The sequence below is a fragment of the Epinephelus fuscoguttatus genome, linkage group LG4 (genome assembly GCF_011397635.1).
Source record: "Epinephelus fuscoguttatus linkage group LG4, E.fuscoguttatus.final_Chr_v1".
NCBI classification, from domain to species: Eukaryota; Metazoa; Chordata; class Actinopteri; order Perciformes; family Serranidae; genus Epinephelus; species Epinephelus fuscoguttatus.
Genome location: NC_064755.1, coordinates 25,853,547 through 25,876,174, shown reverse-complemented (window position 1 = coordinate 25,876,174; position 22,628 = coordinate 25,853,547). Strand labels below are relative to the sequence as shown.

Genomic DNA, 22,628 nt, shown 5'->3' with positions numbered 1-22,628 from the left:
GTTAATAAAAAATGTGGTTCCTGGGTTGCACGAATATTGGATTTGAATACACAGTTGATCAAAACAACAAGCCTTGTTTGCTGTTATGTGACCCGCCATTGTCTGTGTTCCAGGAAGACGTAATGGTCTCTAGAGACATACTGTGGTCCTGCAGGAAACTGACCTTGCTTTCAATCAGACAGGGATAAAAGGCTGATGTAGTGCTCAGGGGGGTCGGCACATAAAGGGGAGAGAAAAGGAGGTGTGTCGTGGATCAGTTTAGCCAATTCGCATTTTCTCGACACGCGCATGCTTTAATCCTGCTGTTCTCAACAGTCCAAGAACTGCTGAGGTCAGAGTTACTCTCAGCCCTCCATTCAATGCCATTGACATACTACATGCTTAAATTAAACACCAATAATAGTCCACCAGGCTGGAGATAATATGGTGTAGTAAGTGGCAATTCAGTGTATCTGTGAGGTTCGTTAAGGCACCACAGTATTTTCCTGCTGCTTTTCTGGCTATTTCATTTGAGCTTTGGGGTTATTTTCAATTGCATCACAGCTTGCTAAAATCTAATTTTCATCCCTTACAATAACTGTGCTTGCTTTAGAGCCGCCATACCAATCTACCTTTTACCCTGGAGTGGCTGTTTGTGTAAGTAAGACACGAGATGTTTGCATCTGCATCTCTGTTTCTGTGTCGACTCCCAAACGCTGCTGAAGCAGAAAGTGTGTACAAAGCCTTGTTTACCAGGGAATCATTACTGCTCCTCCCGTGATCTCAGTTTAATGGGCTGACCTTGAAAATCCAGTCGCAGCGTGGGGGGATGGTTTAGATTTCTTGCTTTAAGATTAAGGAATTATATGCGTTTTGAATTTGTTATTTTCCGTTCTAATTTAACTCAACTTGCTTTTTTAATGATGTTTTGCTTCTAAGTGTTCTACAGGTCATTCCTAATGTAATTAATGAGCAATTTCCTCAGAGCACAATGTCAAGTGTTTGCACTGTGGATCATCAGTTTTTTTTTTGTTTGTTTAGAGAACGTATCTTATATTTCACGAAATACAAAACATGAATTAATTAAAACAACTGACAACTTGTGAATTTCAGTGGACAGTCTTGCACAGTGTGAGTAAAATGTGCAGTACAGTATTTGCTGTATGATTTTTATGCCTCCACAACAGCAATGGCTATGGCTGGAGGAAATATGTTTTTGGGTTGTCCGCCCATACGTACATACGTCAAACGCGATATCTCAAGAACATCTTGAGGGAATTTCTTTAAATTTGGCACAAACATCCACTCTGACTCAGCTCTGAAGTGATCAGATTTTGGTAGTCAAATGTCAAGGTCACTGTGACCAAGCGTCTGGCTCATTGTCATGAATGCGAGATCTCAAGAACGCCTTGGGGCGATTTTCTCACGTGGGCAGGTTAGAACTCAACAATTAGAATTTTGTGGTCAAAGGTCACTGTGACCTCACAAAATGTGTTTGACAATAATTTTTTATACGCTAATTATGACAAAATCTCACACAAATGTCAAATCAAATATGATGAAGTGATGACATTTTATATCCAAAAGCTCGAAAGTTGCCTTCACAGCGACATCACAATGTTCTGCACAAACACGTTTTCCTTGCCATGATGCAGCACCATAAAGAGCTGCACACATGCTGCATCTTTAACCGCCTGGAAAACGCGAGATCACGCACTGGATGCTACTCTTGTGCCTTTTCTGTGCCAGCTTTCAAGAGCGCAGCGGCAGGTTGCGTCTGAGGTTGCTAAGCAACCTTATCAAGCATCGCACCGTAGCCTATATACCTGAAATCTTGAGTGCAGAGCTGATCGTCTTCCAGGCTCTGTTTGTGTGAATGCCTATTGTCCGTGGTACAGATGTAAAGCTCTGGCAGCCTTGCACTAAAATGCTTAGCTTCTCCATATTCATCACAGACTGATATTTATAAAAGACAACAAAGATATTTATTTGCTGCGATTGGTTGGTCCTCGTCACATGACATGTGGTGCACGCTGCTGGGTTCCAAAAGTTGAACGCTGCCGTCATGCACTGGAAAAAAGGCGCTTGGGAATGCTCTGGCATTTGGGTCGCCTGCCACTGGTCTACATTAAAAACAATGACTTTGAGAGCACAAGAAATGTAGCATGTGTACGATCCCTAACTCACGAACTGGAGGGGGGACATGTGGTTGATGACATTATTCTTGGGCGTTCAACTTGAAACTTTGTTGATTGTATAGATTTTCTGTGCTGCTGTGTTGAAGATGTTTGTGAACAGAGATGTTTTAGAGTATACAGCTTCTTTGAAGCAACATCCATATTTGAAGCATCACTGTCATGGCTCATATGAGTCTGGACAGACATGAATGTAAACTGTAATTTCAACTTGATTGGTTGGCGGAGGCATACAACCACGCAGCAGTAATTCAAGTTGTATTGAACATTTTCAAAGCAGCCGTGAAGAACTTGTATGCTTCACAGTCGGAAATCATGACCGTGGTTCCAAGCAGCCCATGCATATCTCTTTCAGAAGAACAATTGATCCTGGCTTTTGTGGTACTCTGCATGTTGTACATCTTCACGTCGACACGCAGGCATTTACTCTGGTATTGATCAAATAAAAACCACAAAATTGAAGCACCCCTATACAGTGTTATTTGCATGGGTGTCCTTGAAGGAATGTTATTCATTCTCGTCCACACCCTGTTATGCTCTCGAGGGTCATTCTGCTTCACATTTGTTGTTCTATTAGAAGCATTTGGAAGACTGGTCCCAAACAAACTGCTCAGGCCTGGACCACGGTTTAAGTTTCCTGTCAGGCAACCTCCTTGGTTGTTGTGCAACAGACTGGTGCAGTGATGGTAGCAGTTGTTTCTTTTGGGCTCTGTGCCGCTGTTGGTATTACAGTCAATCATTAGAGCTGTATCCTCTCCAGATGGCTCCTGTCGTCCCTGGTCTCTATTGAATTGTTCGTGTTTAGACTCCCCAGCAAGCTGCTCTTTGGCCATTTTCATGTCTTAATATCCAGAGTAGTGGGAGCTAATTCAAAGCAGGACTCTTTTCTGATGGACTAGTGACTGTCATGAAATTACATTTTTAGGTTTACCTGGTGATTTAGAAAGGTGATAACATAGATAAGATTCATCAGATAGTCTTGTAAGTTAGTTGTGTCTCATAATGCTCCCCTCTCAGACGCGGATCCATTAAAGCAGAGCTAATGAGGAGCTGGCTGCACTGGAGTGTTTGCACGAGGATCGTAGTGAAAAATATGCTCTCACACTAGTGTAAGCTTGGGGATTATCATTATCCTCCTGGGTTTCATCATGTGGTTTCTGCAGTGCTTACTCCCTGAAGTGACTGATGCTACTCACAACAGACAGTAAAGTGACTGTTGCTTTAGCAGAAGAGCGACAGTAATCTTTAGCCGTCGTCAGAGCTGTAACTTTGTTTGGCAGAGATGGACTTGTCTGAAAATGTTGCAAAACTATTTTATTTGCACAGTTTTTATTTTTCTGTGTGTGTGTGTGTGTGTGTGTGTGTGTGTGTGTGTGTGGGCGTTGTTATCTGCGAGTTTACATTGTGATCGCATATGTGCCCATGTGGCCTGTCATGTTGTCAGTCTGGGGTCTGAAGCTGCTTGTCTAGAAGAGAGCATCTGTGGAAGAGCTGGATGACAAAAACTCGGTGGGGCTCCTCTGCCAGCCTGTATAGAGGAGAGCTCATGCAGTGCCATTACCCCTTCTTCTTTGTGCTTGTCTTTCCCACTTTGTATGAAGAATAACTCAGGGAGGGAGAGGAGCTATTGGAGAGGAACCCATAGCCACGATAGAGCCACAGTCACAGGTGGGCTCATTCACAACTCCGCCATTATAGAAAATTTACCTCTCAGAGTCTCTCTGCTCCGGCTCAAAAGGGGCCTGTGGATGAGCCGTGAATCCTGAGCACAAAAAAAGTCTTTGTGTGGCTGGGATCTGAATCGTGTCAGTGTGAAGATTTGAACTTTTGCCACAGAGAGAAACACTGAAATTCTTCTAGTGTTAAAAGTAGAATTTTGGAATACAGAAAAGCTGAAACTATTAGTTGAATAATTGATCATTTGAGCACTAGAAAAATAACCTCAGTCATCTTTGAAGCAAAAGTACCAAAAATCAATTCCTTCCAGTTTCTCAAATGTAAATATTTGTTGGTTTTCATAGTGTTCTATGATATTAAAGGTATACCATATAGGAATTGTTGTTACTGTTTGTAAACAGTATCGCCAATGAAAGTGAAAGTGAAAGCCAACCAGAGATATCTCATTAAAGTAATGAACAGGTTCATGCTCCAGTAAGTATAATCCAGTATGTATTACTGGATTATACAGTATGTATTTTACCATGATGAAGACATTTAGTCACCACACATTCATCATTTCAAATACAAACTGCCATGTAAAATAAAAGGCATTTTAATTTTGCACAAATCCTACAGTGTGCCCTAGATTATTTTATTTATTTATTTATTTATTTTCTTACATTTATATTTTTGTATTGAGACCATATTCCAACCACACAAAAGGCCCTTCACAAGATGGACTAAGCACAGTACACCTGAAATATGCGAAGAACAGCTGTCATGATCCCCAAAAAGACCCAACAGCAATTTATCGATATATTATCAAAATCGCAATATGGCCAAGTGCAATATCCAAATCGCAGGAGCTGCAATTTTTTGATGAATGTAAAATGTGTCGTAGCATACCATTATATGTGGTAAGGGGAACATGCTTGTTTGGTACAGACCCAAGCAAAAATCATGTCATCATTTTTAGACTTTGTCACCAAAAATGAAATGCCGAAATTACCATTCCCACTTAAATTGCGACTCATATTGCAATAACTTTCAAAATAATCACAATAAGGATTTATTTTTTGCACATTTTACAGCCCTGGTTTTGGAACAAGTGTGATTTTCATGATTTTGGGATTACTGTTGTAGCGTCTGCACATTGTTTTTTAAGGAAATCCTATACTGTTAATACAAGTCTTTTTTAAATCTTTGTATTTTGGACCATTGGTCAGACAAAACAAGCAATTTCAATATGCCAGCTTAGGCTTTAGGAAATTGTAGTGGGCATTTTTCACTATGTAATGAAGTTTTATGGACCAAACCATTAATTCATTGATCACTTAACACGAAAAATAGTCAACATATTGACTTAAAATGACTATTATTATTGTAGCCTTAGAATATAGTAACCTCTGTTAGAGATGTATGATATGCAAAAAAACAATATTGTGATTATTTTGAGATACTGCACTATGAGTCACAGTTTTAGAGGGAAAGGTGACTTTTGCATTTTCTTTTCCCTGAAAACAAATCTAAAAATGATGATTTTGTCATTTTTGCTGGGGTCTGTACCAAACAAGCATTTTTCTGTACGTCTGGAATATGATTTGTAGGCTAGGGTATGTCTGTAGCACCACAGTGCTTCATTTACAACAGTATGTTGTGACACATTTTACCTTCATCAAAAAATTGCCACTCCTGTGATGTGGTTATTGCACTTGGCTATATTGCGATTTTGATAATATTTTAATTAATCTAACGTCTTTACTTGGGAACTTGAATCTGTGCTCATATACCCATGATTCTCCAGACAGATGAATGTGTGGCAGACTCATTTTAGTTCACACAAAAGTAATAACTAGATTTTAAGCCTATGATGTAGTTAAGAATGAGGCAGAGAGCCGTCAGAGTATAGATGACCCTATTTATCATGTTCATCCCTCTCACTGTTGAAGCCAAGGTCAAGGAAGAGGAGAAACACTCTGCAGTATCAGTCTCTTTCCTTTTGTGCGCATATGAGTCTCAGAATACCTGAACTGATTCACCCTAATTGCAGTATGTGACAAAACACCCACTGATTTGTCTCACAGTGAAATCTGCTTCTGGGGGAAGAGTGCAAGCCAGGAGAAGAACGAATAATGATGCAGCGGCGGAATGTCATTTTCTGTGTTTTGACTCGGCTCCTGTTATTGCTGACGATTAGAGAGATTTGCACTTATTTCCCTTTTTGCTGCTGAAAGGTTATGTCACTTGCCTTGGTTCAGATAATTCTACACACACAGCAATCAGGCAGAAGCTCCCCATGCACTTAACCCTTTATTATCAGCAGAACAGCAGGGAGGAATGAGGAGCTGCTAAGGCAAGGGTACGGCATAACACACATTCAATTTCACAGGTAAAAATGTCCTCGAGGAGATAATTGTGATGATTTGTTCTGTGCTTTGTGGTGCTGTAGTCTGAGTCTGAGACTACACACTTTCGAGCAGGATTGTATTACGAGAGGACATTTTAATAATGACTTGTTGGTCCAGCCGTAACGCAGGTCATCTATTTTGATGATTTGACTTTACACACTCCCACCCTGACATTATGTCTCCACCTCTGTATTTTCCAGGTGTGTAGGTCGGTGAGGCCATTATACTACCTACCAAGATGGTGGCTCTGTCACTAAAGATCTGTGTACGCCAGTGCAACGTGGTGAAGACGATGCAGTTTGAGCCATCCACGCCTGTGTACGACGCCTGCAGGATCATCAGAGAGAGAGTCCCAGAAGCCCAGACAGGACAAGGTTGGTGGATGACTCAGAAAATGTAATTTGCATAATCGAAATCTATAGATTCCACATTCGCACGCTGGGTTTCGCTTTGTGTTTCAGCGTCAGATTACGGCCTCTTCCTGTCTGACGATGATCCCAGGAAAGGAATCTGGCTCGAGTCAGGAAGAACCCTGGATTACTACATGCTGCGAAACGGGGTAAGATTAAGTCATGTAGTTTGGGGTGGGGAACTGTCAGTGTCACTTACCGTCTCCCAAAGTGATTTACATTTTCTAGAGGGACCTGAGATATTTATGCTTCCCCTGCCTGTGGGGAGCGACTGCAGTTTACTTTAGAGAACGGATCGGCTGGGCTGTGGATGTCATTGTGCTTCCTCTCCTGTTTTCTCAGGATATTTTGGAGTATAAGAAGAAACAGAGGCCGCAGAAGATCAAAATGCTGGATGGTGCAGTGAAAACCATCATGGTGGACGACTCGAAAACAGTCGGGGAGCTTCTTGTCACCATATGCAGCAGAATAGGTAAGTGATAGTCTGCTGGAGTGCTGCTAACATGAATCTTGTGAAGCCATCGTCCAAGGCTTGAATTATTCATCTTTCTATTTTATTTTTAGTCCAAGTCTTACCACTTGACTTCATACTGAGTTGCATTATGTTCCTGTATTATTACTTGCTATTGAATTCATATATTAAGCATTTGTTAAGTACTTTGGAGCATTCATGTATGCCGGGTAAAGTCCTAATCACTTTTGTTCAGAGCACGATGGGCATGATTTATCAAGCTCAAACCAGCTTGTTAATAATAAATACTGAAGTGTTCCTCCGAAGGCCCAGACCGTGCCATCCTTGCCTGTCACAGAGGTGTTCCCTAAGCTGTATATTTCAATTATAATAGGCTGCCATCAAGCTCAATTGGGTGAGGAGGAGAGGGATGTGTGCCTGGCAGATAGCTTTATTGGAAATGTTTGTTTAGAGTAGGTCTTTCTGCTTGGCTTCTTCTCCTCATCGGCTCCCATTTTAGTTTGCTGGCTCCGTACCAGCTTTCCTTCACTTGTGTTTCAAAGCACAGAGGAAGAGATAAAAAAGAGAGGAGAATTGCAGAAGCGCTTCCTCTATCACGGCGCTGGTTATCTTGCCGGGTTTGAAGCATCTCCTCCTCTGAGAATCCCCTGGCTAACTTGCGCCCTTTTCAGGAATCACCAACTATGAGGAGTACTCCCTCATTCAAGAGGTGACGGAGGACAAGAAAGATGAAGGAATGGGGACGCTGAAGAAAGACAGAACGCTGCTGCTCCGAGATGAGAGGAAGATGGAAAAGCTCAAAGCCAAACTCCACACGGATGATGACTGTGAGTGCGAGCTCACAAAGAGCCTCCAGAAGTGTCGTTGATATCTTGATGGCTTTTACGCCCGTTTCTTATTTTCGCATTAATGAATCTGACTCAACACCATCATGTGGACATGTGCTTTTATCACTCAAGTTTAATTTATTGCATGGACATATCAAAGTTTAATGGAATTACAACTGTTATCTTTTGCCCAGAGGACACCAATTAAATTTTGAAACATGCGAATATATAAATCACCCTCCAACTTTGGCTGAAAACTAGCTTTCGTCTCAGCAGAAAATAATGCAAATGACACTGCTCATGCTCCGTCAAGGTTTCCACTTTCCCCGTGATTAATCTGGTTGATTGTCTGTCTAAGCTGATGTGTCTCACGTTTTCCAACTGCCTGGTTAATTTCACCATCAGTATCCTCCTCTAGCAACATCTTTGTAAAGCAAATGTCTTTTCATTTCAGCGCATGAGTGTGTAACAGAGTGTGTGTATTGATTGGGCAGTGAACTGGCTGGACCACAGCAGAACGTTCAGAGAGCAGGGAGTGGAGGAGAGTGAGACTCTGCTGCTCAGGCGCAAGTTCTTCTATTCGGACCAGAATGTGGACTCGCGGGATCCTGTCCAGCTAAACCTGCTCTATGTTCAGGTAAAACAATTATACACACCTTTCTGCTGGTGTAGCAAAAAAAAAACACACACACATTTTTTGCTGTTACAGCCCAACCTGGAAAAATGAGGCCAAGGCAAGCTAGCATATGAATTACACTGCAATTGTAGTGTTCAATGTTTCTCAGAGGAGACGAGACAGTGTAATTAGGCTCAATAACTATGTTGTAGTGTGCATCTAACATTTGGCCAGGTCTGGACAGACAGATGTGGGAAGCTCAGATGTGGTCCAGACAGGTTTGACTTGTTTCCTTGCTTCGTACTGTGCAGTGGCACAACAGTATAAATCCTTGAAGGCAAAGCTTTAGCTCCAGATGTGCAGCAGAATAAGCTGTAAACACAACATTTGTTGGGTTTCCATCCGAATGTAGTGCAAATTTAAACAAATGTTCACATGCAAATATATGTGCTTTTTTTTATCCACTTCTGTTATGCAAATATTGGAAGTTGGTTCACTGGGATAAGCAGTGGGTGGTGCTTATTCTCCAGTCAGGTGCTGCTGCAGGAGTGAGCATAACAAGGTGATGTAATTAAAAAAATGCCAGTCAAACCGCAAACAAAGGAGAATTATGGATGTATAATAATGGAAAGTCACATTGGACAATGGAAATACAGAGTTTTGAACAACTAGCATTACAGCTCTTGGAAGAGTTTTGCTAACAGCCCTGTGCACATACATAAGCATGTGTTATAGGCAACATGATCAAAGTCATACAGAGATGACAAGGAGAGCTTGTGCAGCGACGATATGTATGACTGTAAGTCATCATTTGTTTGCTGAAACTTTTTTCATACGCTTATTTGCTTTTAGTACACTGACTTTTCCACCTTCCCCAAGTGTCAAGGGCCAGCCTTGGCCGTAGGCATTATGTTTTCAGGTTGTCCGTCTGTCTTTCCCATTCTCGTGAACGCAATATCCCAAGAACACCTTGAAGCAATTTCCTTAAATTTGGTACACATGATCATTGAGTCAAGGATACACTGATTAGATTCTGGTGGTCAAAGGTCAAGGTCACTGTGACCTTGCATCCATCTCATTCAAATGCGTGTGATATCAAGAAGGCCTTGTGGGAATTTCCTCAAATTTGGCACAAACGTCTCCTTGGACTCAAGTGGGAACTGATTCGAACTTGGTGGTCGAAGGTCAAAGGAAAAGATCACTGTGCCCTCACAAATCGTGTTTTTTTGCCATAACTCAAGAATTTACACGTTCATTATGAAAAAAAAAAATCACACATATCCAAAAGGTCAAAGGTCAGTTTCATTTTGACATCATAGAGTTCTGCAAAAACACCTTTTGGGCCATAACTCAGGAACAAAAGGGGAGAAATTTGGTCAGATGCTAAATCGGTGACACTTATGTTGGGTGTACACCTTAAAACTCTTCTGTTCCTCTGTGCTGCCGTGTTGAAGATATTTGTGAAGCATCCATGTTTTCAGTCATAGAGGCAAACTGAAATGGCAACTTAACAGGTTTGCAGAGGCATACAGCCCCGAGGTGTTAGTTGTGGTTGGCAATATTTTCAGATTTTCTAGAATTTTTAGCATTTCTGCTCAGGTTTTTATATATGCATATTGTCATCTTACAGAGTTGGGAACAATCTGTGGCTTTGTCACAACAGGCAGTCACTAATGCTCATTTAATTCATTGCTTATATAAAAATATTGATTTGTGCAACCATCAGGTCCTCTACGATTCCCACCATCACATTACCTTTATACAACTCTCCACTTAAAGCCCCTGTCCTCTCCATACAAACATGCAGTTATCAGCATCACTGCTGTTTGTGTTGCCCATTGTTGGGCTCTGACCTTGAGTTTGCTAGATGTGTCCAATTGGATATCTCAGAGAATGATCGGAGAATGAACACAACTGGATGAGCTTTGCAACCCCAGCCTACCATTCTTTGTGTTATGGCAAGCACAGACAGATTCACCTTGAGGCATAATTTTGAGTAGACTGTTCAATGCATGATTAACAATATCTCTTCCACACCTGATTGAATGAATGCACTACTCAATAGGATGACATTGGTTTTTGCTGCTGATTTTTAACTTCAAAAACATGGCTACAGTTCTGGAAATGTCACTAAACTGTGAAATCTTTGCACTGACAAAATAAGCTATTAGGTTCCTGAATCGTGTTTCATTTTCTCACCTGAAAATATAGTTTTCCTTTTAAGTAGCTTTAAGGTTGGATAATCATCTTAATCCACACTATTTCGCATAAGCTTATTTCAGCTCTTTAACTCACAGTGTTTAGACTGAAATACCCAAACTCTATGTTTTCTAAAGCTCCACCATTCCTTCAAATGGAAATATTCGACACGTCTTCTTCACTTCCCCAAAATTCAGCCTGGCAAATTTGGGCTGAATCCTATTTCTTGTTTTTACCCATACCCCTCATTTTCTAGTGCCGTCTTGCCTCTCAGAACAAAGTTACAAAGAGGTTGTGGTTGAAATCCACCCCTATAAAATGGGACACCCCTTTCAAGACCCTGATACATTGCTGATGCTGGTGTTGCCGGACATTACGAATATGCTGTCCTCTGCTGTGGACTATAAACATCCTGTTTGCAGTTTTGCGGTCATCAGGTAAAAAAGAACACTGCATTATTACCAGCCAACTAAGGGTGCTTTGGAGTAACCCATGCTTACCCTGCTAGTCTGCACTGATATTAGAGGGGAGGTTAACAAGTGCAGCGACTTTGCTGCTGGACTTTAGTTAAATTTCAGGGACCATTTGACACTCAGCGGGGCTAGGTGGTAGGGGGCAAGGGGTGTATTTGGACTGGGCCTTGGAGTCCTTGGAAACATGGGGATCCCCACTGCAACTTCAAAGGCTCTGTGGGTTTCAATATTAACTGACTGCACAGCACAAGTTTGAGTGGGGGTGAGGAGGTTTTATCAATAGGACTGTGGTATGTTCATGAGGTGTAGGAGTTCCATTAGTATGTAAACACTTCCTGTTATTTGCAGAATCGTCCAACATGCAGCATATAGCATCTGGTTGGAAAGAGATGTAGTTTGGCTTTGTGGAGTCACGTCTGAATGAGATGGTGTGCGTTTATTTAACGAGTTTGTTCTCTCTCTGTCTCTATCTGTGACTCTGTGTGTGTGTGTTGGTTCTACCAGTTTTGTAAACTGAGGGAGCCATGCTGGCACCAAGGGGTTCCCTGAGGGGGGTCAGCTGAGTCCAGTATCACACTAGTCAGGGTTTACTCACTGCAGAGTGCACACATCATTGCATGCACATTAACCCCTCTTGGAAGCAGCAGGGAGTACCCAAACACAAACACACACACACACACACACACACACACGCATGCAAATGTATCTTGCGAGATGGTGGGAAAGTATCGGAGAGAGTTAATACACTCACAGAGCTGGATGCAACATTTTTTATAGAAGAAATATACAAACAAAAAATACATTTGCTCGCTCTTCCACACAAATTCTCTGCAAAAACAGCGTTCACTTAGAGATATATATATTCCATGTGTGAAATGTGTATAGCTGTTTGAATATGACTCTTTTCATCTTTCCCATCCCCGCTGCGTTCCTGAATATGTTCATAAAAGGCATCCAGCCACCCACCCTCGCTGCCTGCTCTCCTCCCTCCTATCTGTCTGTTCCTGTTTTTGCCTCTATTTTTCTTACCCTCCGTTTCCTTCCCTTCCAGTTCGCCTGTCTCCACTCCCTCTCCATCTCCTACACATTCTGACATAATCACACACACATCCCCACCCTGTTACCCTGGCACACAGTACAGCACGGTGCATTTCATGCTCTCCTCTCAACACAGACTCATATTTCCTTTCACAATAACAACCCCGCCCCTTGCCCCCGCCTCCTTTTTGCCTCTCTCTCTCGCACTTCCCCATCCATCTTTCCCTCTCGTTCTGTCTCTGACACAGACACTCGGATTGTCACACAGGCAGATCACAGAGACTCTTTACATGGAAGTGGCTCTAATTTGTCACTGTGTTAAAAAGGCCAAACAGAGCCAGAAGAGGGGATCTTTAGCAGAGTGGAACAAACCCCAGGCTTCTCTTTCACTTCTTGTCTTTTCCTTTTAAAAAAAAAAAAACACAGCTTTTTACTCCCTTCATTTTCCCCTTTTACATCATTCACAATTCCTGTTGCTCTAAAAAAAAAAAAAAAAAAAACTCAGCAGGATTGAGTAATTGAATTCAGATTGTGCAGATGATGACATTATTGCTGGCATTTCTTTGACGGAGCATCCCTGCGAATCAGCGATGATGTCAAATGTTTATTAATGATTCCGAGCTTCCATGGTTTCAAACCCACCCACACACACTCACAAACACACACACTCACACACACATACACATAATGGAAGCTTTGCCAGTAACAGACTAATCTCCTTTACTACTGGGCCACTCCCTTTCTGTCATGTATTTGTGCTAAGACCAGGATAAACCTCCGCAGCAATAGCATCACCCTGTGTGTCCTGCTCTATTTTGCTTTTACTTTTGCTCCATTTAGTTGCTTCTGAAAGAAGACTATTTGTACCACGAGGCAGCGTAGTCCAGAGCAGGGACAGATGAAGAATTTGTATTCAAAATAATGCGAATCCTGTGTAACCAAGGACCAGCTGTGCTACAGGATGTAACATCATTTCATCTTGTTTTTCCCCATCAAAAGGTCTGTAAGAATCCATGAGAGCATTTTAAGAGCTTATGAGGTATATTTGCTTTATTAGAAAATAAATAACACAGAGAAATAGAAGACTCAAGGGTTGGATTTTAACCAAGGTACAGTTCAGGTACATTGCTGTAGCTAGGTGAGCCACCATGACCCCACCGATTCATCTTTTCATTCAGAGATTTGTCTTCACAATATAACTGTGTTGTCTATGTCATGAAGCTTTTGAATATTCCTTTACTCACTGATTTATTGGCAGCCGTCCTGCTCAAACGCTGTGTGCATTTAGTTGCTTTAGTGTATCCCCTATGTCAGCATTTATTTTTAAGGCTGCATTATACTGTGTGCGCTCTGCTGGGCCATGGTGGACTGGTTGACCTCAGTGTTGTAGCCTCGGGCTGTATGTGTCACAGCTTCTGATATCTTGTGCTTCACTTCCACTCATGCAGCGCTATTAAAATGTCCCAGAACCAGCGCCTGTATCACTTGCCATATCCGCTCTGAGAAAATTCAAGAGTCTGTCCTCACTGTCTTGTCTGTTGACAATCATGGTAGGAAAATCTGGCCGGTTGTGTGACCGAACAGAAGCGTGTACCTGTTAGTTGGCTGCTTATTGATTTGATCCAGCCAATGATTCATTCATTATTAATAGTAAACTTTTACTGTATATGACAATGCCAGACTAAATAATATAATACATATCAATGTTGTCAAAAGTGCTGATACTTTTTCGATACCACGTATTTAAAATGATACAATCTCCATTAATCATATATTTAATAGTATTTAAAATCATAATGAAGTTATGAAACAATGAAATCTGCAATCAGATTTTCAACTCAAGGCCACACAAATAAAACAACAGGGAAGAATATCAACCATACTCAAACTGTGGCTGTTATGACAGTCTCTCCAGCAGTGAATCCATTCTTCGTTGTCATTCCAGCGAAATGAACGAAAAAGCGAAAAGAACGAAATGCAGAACTCTGGTCTCTATGATTATTAAATAATGAACATTATAATGAAACACTAAGTCAACAAATAAGTAATTAACTAAATAAATGACTAAAGTGAGGAGTGCAGTCAATAATAAAATCATACTGAAACCAAGAAACATAAAATATATGAAAATAAAAATATAAGAAATAAAAGAAAGAAAAAACATTGGCCCATTTTTTGCCGAGTTATTGAAAGAGGTATTGATTCTACTTTTTAAACTAATATCATATCAAAGTTTAAAATTCTGGTATTGTGACAAGCCTAATATATATTTTAAGCAAAGCCATGAGTATATCAACATGCCAACAGTATTCCATTTCTTAACATTATTCTCGTTTTGATCATATGCAGCATGTGATCAGAACATGTGCTCCATGTGTCCTGTTTGCATTAGCTGATTGGTATCAGCTGTTTCACAATGACCGGTTCATTCGCAGCTGTCTGTCATGTGACGAGCAACTTCCAGCCATATTCATGCAGGTGTCCAACACGGTCCTTATAACATGACTCTAAGTTGACACTGCTGATACACTCATACCAGCACCATCGTTATCCTAACCTCATCAAGGAGTAGAGAGTTTCTGCCTACATTTATGTCCTTCACATAAATATTAAAGTCATGTAGAATGTAGACAGAATGATTATTTACCTCTTTGTATACATAATTCTTAACAAATCAGTAGGGTTTAGTATTGTTTAAAAAATTACACTTACTTTAAAGTGATATAGATACCAATATAGTACTTCTTTTGATGCCCATCATGTGAATGGAAACAGTAAGTTCTGTAAAATGCCACCAGGTGTGTAGTAGGCTATAGCCATACTTCTAAAGATCAGCATGCTGAAATGCCAGCTCCATTAAACACACCGCTTATCTTCACCACACCACATACTGTATGTGCTGTAGCTGCTGCGGTTGTGGGCCAATCACATGTCACATTAGATTGAAGAGCAGTTGCCGTGATAGGCTGCGAGCAAAACCTAACAAATAGTCATTTTTTTCTAGATCTGAGTACTTAAGGGATTGAATGCTTGTATTGCTTGACTGGAGAGGTTTCTACACTATCTGACACTGGGTTATTTCAGTCAATACCTAAAGGTATCAAGCACCAACACCAAGCTCTATAGACTAGTATCCAGATTGCTGATCATCTGCATCTCCAACCGTCATTTCCACACTGACTGACGCAGCAATTTAGGATGGACCCACTTTTTCTGGCTTCCTGGCCAGTGTTGCACGCGTCATTCTGCTGTGTACTGGCTCCCGCATCTTATCACCAGGATGTGGAGGATGAAAGCAACACAGATAAAGTGTATCCTTTGCATTAGCAGTGTTACCTTTTTACTCAATTTTAGGGTGCAAATCAACATATATGTATTTGTTTTACTGGTTAATGGGGACTGGAGTTGAGGACATGTCTGTAAAACCTGGATAAAGTGTCTACATCTAACAGCATACTAGTTACTATCATTGCTCCAGCTAGCACAACTGAGTTTCTCCAAACCAGGAAAAGTTTGACCTTGTTTCTGTAACCATATTTACATATGCAAACACATAACCAGGAAACTCCAAAAACATGATAATAACCTGCTAATGTGTGGGTAGCACATTGGTACATACAGCAGCTGTGCCATACTCCAGGCCTCTGTGTATCAGTGAGACAGATTGTAAACTTAATTTAAACCCACACTGAGGCTCTTGCAACCTAATTATTTTGTCTAAATAACTCTGCCACATTAACCAATCTGCATCCAAACAGTAGGCCTACTTATGAATATAATATGTACTCTAAAATGTGAAAATTTACATCTGGTTCTCCAGAATCTGACTTCACAATGATACCGTCTAGTGAACAGTGTGTAGCGGAGTGAATGGCATGTGTGAGGGCTAATTTTAGAGTGTCTTCTTGTGTTCAGTGAGAGCTTATGTACTCCACTGTGAATTGCACTGGGGAAAGGACTTGATTGTGAGTGGAAGAGATTGTTGTCCTCATTACAGCAGTAAGCTGCTGCTTAGTTTTTCATTGATGTAATGGGACGTAAGAATGAGTCAAGTCCACGCTGTGCACTGATATGCTAATGCTAAAAAGCACGGATGGAGCCTTTCTCACTAGCAGCGAGGCCTCTCAGCTTTTGGAGCCATTAATTTTGCAGCAGTGAACTAGAAAGAGGGAGTGAGAGAAGACAGAGAGAAGGAGGGAGAGAGGGATAGGCAGAGCTGACTGCCCCCTGGAGAAAACAGCACACACTGACAACCATTTGAAAGATGTCAACAAAGGCTTCTCCCTTTCCATCTACCTAAATGGTGAGGATAATGTAGACAGCCTGGCTGAAATAGCACTGAAACATAAGTGAGGTCCCGACAGCACCAACCAGCTTCTACTCCTTATTATTATTGTTATTATTCCTATTGTTATTTATAATCGTATTCATATTCTTCTTATTATTATTATTGTTCATCATCATCATCATCTTCTTCTTCTCCCTATTCCTATTGCTATTTATATTCTTATTCATATTCTTCTCATTATTATTCCTATTTTTCCTCTTTTTCTTCTTCCTCTTTCTATTCTTCTCCTTCCTTCTATTCTTCTTTTTCTTATTCCTATTGTTATTCATACACTTTTTCATATTCTTCATCTTACTCTTCTTTCCATTCTTCTTTTTCTTCTTCTTCCTTCTATTTTTGCCTGTTCTTCCTATTTATCCTCTTCTTTTTCTTCTTTCTCTTTCTATTCTTCTTCCCATTCTTCTTCTCTTTCCTTCTGCTCTTCTTATTTTTCCTATTCTTATTCATATTCTTCATCTTATTCTTCTTGCCATTCTTCTTCTTCCTCCTCCTATCTCTATTCTTCTTCCTGTTCTTCTTCTTCCTATTTCTCTTTTTCCTCTTCACCTTCTTCTTCTTTTTCTCTTTCTGTTCTCCTTCCTCTTATTCTTTCTTTTTCTTCTTCTTATTCCTATCATCATTTATACTTTTTCATATTATTCATGTTATTCTTCTTCCCATTCTTCTTCTTCCTCCTAGTTTTCCTCTTACTCGTTTTTCTTTTTCTATTCTTCTTCCTATTCTTATCTTCTTCTCTTCCTCCTTCTATTCTTCTTCTTATTTTCTGGGCCTTCGTTTTCTTTTTCTTTTTTCTTTTGTTCATTTAACAAAAAAGACCATCTAGTTGTTGCTTTTCTTTCCAACATATTGAGGGCCATTCTGTAATGCAGATGGGAAATTGTGAAAGACTGATGCATTTCCGTAATGTGTTTTCCTTTTTAATAACACGTAATGGGCTGAGATGACAAATTGTTGGAGCTGTTACATTTGAAAGCCAGCAGAATGGCTCGTATTGTCACAAACAAATCTTATTTAGCTCCCCTGTGTGGATGATGAGCCTCAGCGATGATGTCCCTGCTCTAGAAATACACTTAGTCATTCACTTAGAAGACATCCTCTCTGAGGCCATGGTGCATTCAAAGCACACAATGTAGTGCTCATTATGGAGCTCTGTTGGCTGAAGTTTGGATAATTCTCATGCCTTTGTAGTTCTATCCTTTTCCTGGATGTGTGTTTCTGCCTCTCACTTACTCCCCCCCCCTCATCATGTCTCCTTCAGGCTAGGGATGATATATTGAATGGATCCCACCCCGTCTCCTTTGATAAAGCCTGTGAGTTCGCCGGCATCCAGGCTCAGATCCAGTTTGGACCCCACGTGGAGCACAAACACAAGCCCGGATTTCTGGAGTAAGCTGTTTTTATCAAAAAGATGCATTAACACCAACATGCACAATAATTCTGTATAGCATGTTGTACTTTACTGTGTTCATTTCACAGCTGTGCATGCACAGTGGTTATCTCCTGCTTTAGCAACGGCCGTTGCTTCAGGGATTTCCTCCAGTGGAAAGCTCAGGGGTGATGTCAGCTGTTACAACTGTTTTCTGATATGTAGGCAGTAGGGCAAGAATGACCTCATACGTAAAGGTATGTTAACAGAAAAGGAAATGCCTGTAGCTCCAAAGAGTAACCATGTAAAAATGCCATTTATCTCCCATAGCCTGAAGGAGTTCCTACCTAAGGAGTACATCAAGCAGAGAGGGTCCGAGAAGAAAATATTCCAAGTATGTACATAGCATCGCTCCAATGTTGCATTTAAAAAGAAAAAAACTTGTGTTTCAAACTGTGTGTGGCCCATGGGGATTATAGTCATTTGTTCTCTGTTGAGGCATAAACTGGCAAAATACAAAACACGCAGATCACATATCATAACACATAACATGTGTAATGATCAGTCCGTCAAGGAGGTGGAGATGTAACTGCTGTTGTTTGTCCAGGACCATAAAAACTGTGGAGAGATGACGGAAATTGAGGCGAAAGTCAAGTATGTGAAGCTCGCCAGGTCCCTGCTGACATATGGAGTGTCCTTCTTCCTGGTGAAGGTAAGAGATGAAACCATGCTACTTTACCGCATTTAAAAGGTATGTTCACAAATGGACAAATGGTCCCACAAAGACTATCATCGCTGCCATGAAAGGATAATTACAACTCATCCTCTTGTTGTCATTTCCTTAAGTTTATAGGCGCTTTTCACACTGTGCATTCCCAGAGCACAGGTAGGCAAAGGCAGCTTGCCAGTTGTTAAAAACACAGACAGTAGAGGGGGAAATTATTTTTACAAAGTCCACAACCTGCTGAAGACAGTAACTGATCTCAGCTGAACCACAGACATGTTTTCATCAGGACATTACAATATTTAAGCATGCTAGTGTACATGCTAACATACTACATTGTTTTTTAAAACAGCTCCATGATTTTCAAGCTAAGTTAGCACACACAGTCAAGTTTTCATAACAAGTTGCCATTTAGATGTCAGTATAATATCGACTCTCACCGGGAGGCACTTAAACTTACCAGGTGGAGGCAGTAAAGCTGCACCTGCTGAGATAACATACCTCTTACACCCAGCCCTGACATCAACACCAAGTCTCCTGCCAGCCCTCTCAAATGTCGACTGCCACTTTCGGCTCCTTCCGCAGCCACCTCAACAGAACAGCTCCCTTTTTAAGATGTCTTAAGCCTTCCGGGATTGAAACGACACCTTCCTTATTAAAATGAAGACTGCAGACATAGGTGTTCCCACTGTGAATTTGAACGTGGCGCATTCGCCTCTTCAGATTACTGTTACTTATTGTTACTCAGCAAGCAATCCATCATCCAATGGAAAGTCACTTAAACGTAAAAAATAATGGATTGGCTTGTTGATGGAACAATATGAGCCACTACGGTGACTTTTGTAACTTGAATGTGCCATGGTTTAGCTCAAGTAAGTCTCCTTTGCAGTTGCCTACTTCCGCTCTTGGAACGCACAGCATTAAAAGCCCCTAATGCTTGTAATCTTGAAAGCAGCAGCATCACTAAAACAAAGCCTGATGAGAAGAGAGACACTTAGCACTTAGATCATCATGCAGGTTTTAAATAAACCCAGAAAATCTATTTGGAAGAGAAAACAAAGGGGAATGGTAAAACCAAACCATCCATTAGTTTGCAGACAGACTTCCTGGTTTAGCTTCTACCTATCGTACTCGTGTTGATTATGTGTAATGAGGGACTGTTTCACATTTCATGGGCACTCACTTTTAATTTTACCTCCAAATAAAGTGGTAGATAATGGGCTAAACAGTTGCCAGGTTTGCAGATCTCAGCAGTTAACTTACAGTAGCTACAGTGCAATATTATCATCACTGATATGACGATATGAAAATAAAACCAAGATTTCCCTTAAGTAATATTTGAGCAGTATCGCGTTAATGAAACATCTGGTTCTGGAAAACAGGTGCATGATGCTTCTGTGCTAACGACTGGTAGCTGTGATTAGAGAGCTGCTCTGATATACACTGTTCCGTCACACAGGTATGAAAGCTTGTTGAAAACACCACAGAACCCCATTATCACAACAAATCAGAGGCTCCAGCGTGGAAGCTTGTGCATTTGCAGTTCAGCAGCACACTCAGTGCTGTGAAATACTTGTGACAATAGCAATTCTGTTCTGTTCTGGTTTGGCGAACACAAAAGTGGAATGGAAGTGCAGCATGCGAATGGGATGAAGTCGCACCAGCAGGTTTTATAAAAGCTCTCTGACAGCAGCCCATTTGGTTACAAACTTGCAGGGAAGAGGGGGAAAAGAGGAAGAGTGCAGTTGTCTGCCGGGGTCTTAATGGACGATAAATGGAATGTTTGGCCCTGTAGTTAAAGCAAACTGCAGGGGTTCAGATTATCATTGTGCGCGAGTGTGTGTGTGCGTGCGCATCAGCGTGTACGAGCGCCGTCTGCGTTCGATGAGGAGACGTGGTGATGGAGATTTCAAGACTCTGTTAAATAATTCACTCCAGCTGCACTCTACTCTTGATGCTAGCAGAGGCAAAGCACAGACCTGGCTTTGTTGAAGCACATCTGAGAGTTTATTGTAACCTTCCATTTCTCATCTGTCAGTCTTTAATCACTGCAGGTTGGCAAGTCCTCTGTTGCTGTAAACCTCTCAGACACGAAAATACTGTACATGGGAAGTAAATGAGCCCGTATGTGTGTGTTTGCTGCAGCTATGCATGCAGGTGTGTACAATAAAAAGCCTCCTCATCTGTTCTGTTTTCCCATACAAGCCGATTTTCCCTGACAAGGTCAAGGTCAAAGCATTTAAAATAATATAATGCCCCAGCTAGCCACTTCAGATTAAAAGATCAGACTTCCTGCTTGAATCCAGCCTTGATAATTATGACGTTCAAGTAAAGTAACCTAAAACAATGGAAGTTTTTAGTAAACCTTTGTGCAAAGATATCATGAACAATGGGATAATGTTATCTGTCCTTGTGTTTAAGAGCCCTGAACCTAGGAGCTGCTCCACTTGTTGGCCTTTGTGTGATTCTCAGAGCTCTCAGTGATAAAAAAAGAAAAGAAACAATAGCTGGGAGACATGAAATGTACGTATTCTGAACTCCCCCATCTTTACAAACTGATAATTTTTGTGTCGTCCTCTGCACCCCTGGAGGGAAGCCAAGTGTAGGCTCAGTCTCTGAAGTGAGCCGTAATAGATTTTCAGTGGGCAGAGAGTGGAGGACACCAGAGCTTCTCAGGCAGAGAGCTGGTGGAAGCACCATGCTGCTGTGCTGACAGTGACTAAACCCTGTGGAGACCCTGCTCAATAAAGCAGCAGTTAAACAAGACTGAACTCTGCTGGGTCAGTTCACAGCTGCTGCCCTCCTCCTCCTCCATTCAGGGCTTTAAGCCGCGGACACAGCGTGTGTATTACGACAGCACCGGCAGAATGGCATTGCGGTTTTTGCGTTGAATGAATCATTTGTGTAGGTGTTTGGCTCCGACATAAATGTTGTCTGATGTTTTTCTATCTGACAGGAAAAGATGAAGGGTAAAAATAAGCTGGTCCCACGGCTGCTGGGGATAACCAAAGAGTCAGTGATGCGAGTGGATGAGAAGACGAAGGACGTTGTGCAGGAGTGGCCTCTGACAACAGTCAAGAGATGGGCTGCCTCCCCCAAGAGCTTCACCCTGGTACTCTCTGCATTAAATCCTAAGCATTCCTTACAGAGTCACATGTTATGCACTCCTAATCCTGTGCACATATTCAGTTATTCCGTGAACAGTGATTTACACGGTTCTGCATCACATATTCAGTCTTTTCCCTCAGTTTTCATTTCCCAATACAAACAGCATCCTAAAAATTGTTTGAGACCTCAGACTCCAATATTGAATGTTTTCAGCGTGCTAGCCAGCTTTTTCATCTGAGTTAACAATAGATGCCCGGGGAAGAATGTGCAGAATTTAGATGTATTATTTATCTGAAAGCTTTTTCAATTTTCTTTACCGGCTGTTGGCAACAGTACTGTCTGTTTTCCTCCCGTATTGGAAAGGAGCACCCCATTTAAAGATTAATAGATTATGCAAATTTGAAAAAATACTCTAAGGTATATTTGCCAACATTGATTTAAACCGAAAATATTCACCCATGCATTTCTGTAGAGTGCTTTGAAGTGAGCAGTTTTGGGACTCTCTACATCTCATTTTTAATCAGCTCTTTGGAGAAATAGAAGCTTATTAGGTGTGGAATGTTTTAGCAATGCCAGATAATGCTGCCCTGAATCTCTGCCGTCTTCAATGCATTACAAAGGATTTCGGGGAGTACCAGGAGAGTTACTACTCCGTCCAGACTACAGAAGGAGAGCAGATTTCCCAACTTATCGCTGGATACATTGACATCATTCTTAAGAAGGCAAGTAATTAAAATATAAATCTAAAAACCTGAATTAAAGGTCCAGTGTGTCGGATTTAGGGGGGGTTATTTGCAGAAATGGAA

At 41.2% G+C, this 22,628-nt stretch overlaps 1 protein-coding gene across 5 annotated transcripts in view; it reads left to right on the top strand.

Annotated features, from left to right (window-relative positions):
* Positions 1 to 22,628, top strand: part of tln2b (talin 2b) — a 112,603-nt gene that overhangs the window by 41,173 nt on the left and 48,802 nt on the right. For all 5 annotated transcript variants that reach the window (XM_049574914.1, XM_049574913.1, XM_049574910.1 and 2 more), the window contains exons 2-11: positions 6,442 to 6,615; positions 6,703 to 6,800; positions 6,994 to 7,123; positions 7,795 to 7,950; positions 8,445 to 8,587; positions 17,883 to 18,010; positions 18,321 to 18,384; positions 18,598 to 18,702; positions 21,671 to 21,826; positions 22,443 to 22,544. In XM_049574914.1, coding sequence (XP_049430871.1) covers positions 6,480 to 6,615; positions 6,703 to 6,800; positions 6,994 to 7,123; positions 7,795 to 7,950; positions 8,445 to 8,587; positions 17,883 to 18,010; positions 18,321 to 18,384; positions 18,598 to 18,702; positions 21,671 to 21,826; positions 22,443 to 22,544 — 1,218 coding nt within the window. In that variant the 5' untranslated portion in view covers positions 6,442 to 6,479. The remainder of the gene's footprint in view (positions 1 to 6,441; positions 6,616 to 6,702; positions 6,801 to 6,993; positions 7,124 to 7,794; positions 7,951 to 8,444; positions 8,588 to 17,882; positions 18,011 to 18,320; positions 18,385 to 18,597; positions 18,703 to 21,670; positions 21,827 to 22,442; positions 22,545 to 22,628) is intronic.